We start from the raw sequence: 3,065 nt of genomic DNA on the forward strand, positions 1-3,065 counted from the left end.
AACTCCCCCGAAGGTGAAGTTGGTCATGGCACCCTCACAGGAGCCATCCTCGACATTGGCATGGAAGTTGAAGTTGGGCGAGGTGGCATCGGTGCAGCCCGGGTAGGTGTTGAAGGTGTAGTAGCGGCGGACGGCCATCTCCACGTGCCTGGCCAGCTTCTTCACTGTGGGGGACGGCAGCTCTGGCAGGGTGCTGGGCTTGATGAAGAAGTACAGGGGCAGCCCTGAGCGGTCAAGAGCCACAAGCTCGTTTCTCATCCCCTCCTGCCAGGTCTTGAGGGTGATGCCTGGGTAAAAGGGGGTCCCGCCAATGCTCTCTACCCTGGAACTGGTGCGGTTCTCCAGATACTGCTTGGTGAAGCCAGAGATGACTTTCAGGGACTCCTCACTTTTCATACTGATGATGCTGTGGAAAGCCACTCCAGCTGAGGCGGTGACAGCACTCCGTTCGGCCCAGCTGTCCTTCAGGAAGGTTGCCTTGATCTGATCCTCCTGCACCAAGCTTGCTCCAGCGTCCACGGAGGTGATCGTGTGGGTGCCATAGTTAAGCACCAGCAGCTCGGCCAGAAAGTCAGCCATTCGCGTCTGGTTGTTCTCCAGGTGACTGGCGATGGTCAGCAGCTGCTTCTTGAAGCCCTTGTCCAGGACTGCCCCTGGGTCGACCTTGGCTGTGTAAACCAGGTTCCTGACTTGCACTCGGGTGGTGACAGCATGGTCTTTCACTTGGTGGGTCTTGGTCCTCTGAAAGTCATAGGAGAACTTGCCATTGATGGAAGAGAAGAGGAACAGCTCCAGGTTGATGGAGGCAGAGGTGATGCTTTGGTAATCTTTCCAGGACTCAATGATCTCGGAGTTGATGTCCAGGTTGCTCTGCTTGCGAGGGATAGTGAAGACCTCATCTGGAATGATGTAAGATCCATCTTCTGTGGTCTTGCACAGTGAGTAGCCCAGATTGACGACTTTGCCCATATCCAAATTCCTGAGGTTATCCCAGCCCCCCCCCGGCAGCACTTCCAGACCTGGGAGCTTCAGGGCCTTCTTGCACTCTGGAAGCCTGGCGGAGGGGGACAGCTCCTGGCTCTGCTCAGCCCCTGTCACCAAAGCCACCGACACGAGAACCCCCCGCAGCAGCCAGCCTGTGGCCAAGCCGGTGCAGGGCCTTTGCCAGACGTCCGGGTGCTGGGGCTGGAGCAGGGAAATGAGCTGCTGGGGCTGCAGCTGCGGGTGGTTCCTCCTTTGGGGGCCTTTGGGGGTTGAACAAATGAAAGGGAAAGGAGAAGTGAGAACCAAAGATTGTGAGAAATGGCTGAGTGGAGCTGATCAAGTGGGTGGGGAGCAGCATGTAGAGGTGCCCAGAGCCCAGAGCCTCGCTGTTGTGACAGCTCCCTGTCCCTGGGAAAGCTGCTCTCCCAGGGATGGAACAGGGAGAAACTTCTATCTCAGCTTGTCCCTGCATCCAGGGAATTTCACGGTGTCCCTTGGGCAATGCTCATGTGACTCCCCCAGGTGAAACCCCCCTGCCCCAGCTGACCCTTTGTGCCATGCAACAGAATTGTCCCCAGACTTGTGGCCAGGGGGTCCCACTCACACAATGGGGTGAGACCTGTCCCTTGGTCACATGGACCTTGCTGCTGTCTCCAAGGCTTTCCCTCGCAGCAGAAGCGAGGAGAGGAAGCAGGGGGCCAGTGCAGTGTGGTTTCGGTGTCAGGGACAGTGCAATGTTTGTTTCTCTTCTCTGTTGGGGAAGAGGCTGCCCGACACGCTGGGACAGAGTCTGGTAGGTTTGGAGGTCCCTCCATGGGGGCCAGCCTGTAGCACAGGTGCCCCCCCTTACTAACATCTGCAGTAGGGCCCTCTGCTACCTCCTCTACCCCATCCCAGACCTTCCCTGGGTCTGCAGTGCTCGGGGTTGCCGCGCTGTGGGAAGCTGGTTCCGGTGGTGCTGTGCTGGCTCAGCCCAGGGATGCTGGCACATGGCTGGGCCCCGGTTCCAGCAGCACAGGGCAGTTGCTGGGTGTTTTGGGGAATGAACAGTTAAAGCAGCTTCTGCTCTGAAAGCTGTGGCTCTTCCCACATGGACAGGCTCACTTCCCCTCGTTTTGCTGGTTAGTTCCTCTGCCCAGGAAAGTTCTGGTAAGGACAAGGCGGAGGCAAGAGCTGTGCTGAAGCAGGGTGGGGATGGAACACCACAGATGCGTGTGTGCCTTTGCCAGGATAATGACGGGTGTCTGCATTGCAGAATAGGCAAGAGGAAAACTGTTAGGTACAGCCATGCTGGCACCAGTGTGGGGCTCCCACACCAACCTGGAGCCATCTGCTTTTTAGACCAGGTTGTGAGGTTGCCTCATCTAAAATCCAGCTGTGCGTTTCACTGCCACTCAGCTCTGAAGCCTGAGCAGTGGCCCCTGGCAGGGAGCTGCAGCTGGCAATGGCTGTGGCCACTGGGATCAGAGGAGGGAGAGAAGTCCTGTGGAGAAGAGACGAGCTGCCTTGTCTCTCTACCAAGCAGGAACAGCTCCGAAACAGAAACCAGGACTTCTCTGTGCTGTGTCAGCAGCTGCAAGCCATCCTATCCCACAGGGACCGACATGCAGCAGAGTAAGGCAGAACCTGTCTGCCGCATCCAGCTGGGGGATTCACACCAACCAATTTCCTTCCTGACTGCCACAGGGAATGAGTGAATGCCAGAGCGGGAGAGCAAGCCCTGCTCACCAGCTGTGAGGGTGGACAAAGCCCTGCGCAGGGCTGCTGCTGCCTTCTGGTTGGTGAGGAAGGGGCAGTGAGGAGGATGGCAGCAACAGAGCTGCAGGTGCTGCAGCAGGAGTGGGAAATGTGCTTTGGGCCTCCCCCCTGTTGTGGGTTCAGTCTAACAGTTACTTTTCTCCTTCCTAGGTTCTGGTGCGGTGCTGTGTTTCGGCTTTACTCTGAGAATAGTGCTGGTGAGGCGCCGATGTTCCGGTTGTTGCTCACTCGCGCTTACCCCAATCAAGGACTTTTTGGTCCCTTGTGCTCTGCCAGTGAGGAAGGACACAAGAAGCTGGGAGGAAGCAGAGACAGGACACCGG

General features: G+C 57.5%; 1 protein-coding gene across 1 annotated transcript in view; it reads right to left on the reverse strand.

Moving 5' to 3' along the window:
* Positions 1–1,244, reverse strand: part of MPEG1 (macrophage expressed 1) — a gene marked incomplete at both ends in the record, with an annotated part of 1,743 nt that extends 499 nt beyond the window's left edge. Inside the window, 1 exon segment of the mRNA XM_010021915.1 lies at positions 5–1,244. Coding sequence (XP_010020217.1) covers positions 5–1,244 — 1,240 coding nt within the window.
* Positions 1,245–3,065: the final 1,821 nt, after the last annotated feature.

Source organism: Nestor notabilis, unplaced genomic scaffold, assembly GCF_000696875.1.
Source record: "Nestor notabilis isolate BGI_N333 unplaced genomic scaffold, ASM69687v1 scaffold17429, whole genome shotgun sequence".
In the NCBI taxonomy this organism is placed as follows: Eukaryota; Metazoa; Chordata; class Aves; order Psittaciformes; family Psittacidae; genus Nestor; species Nestor notabilis.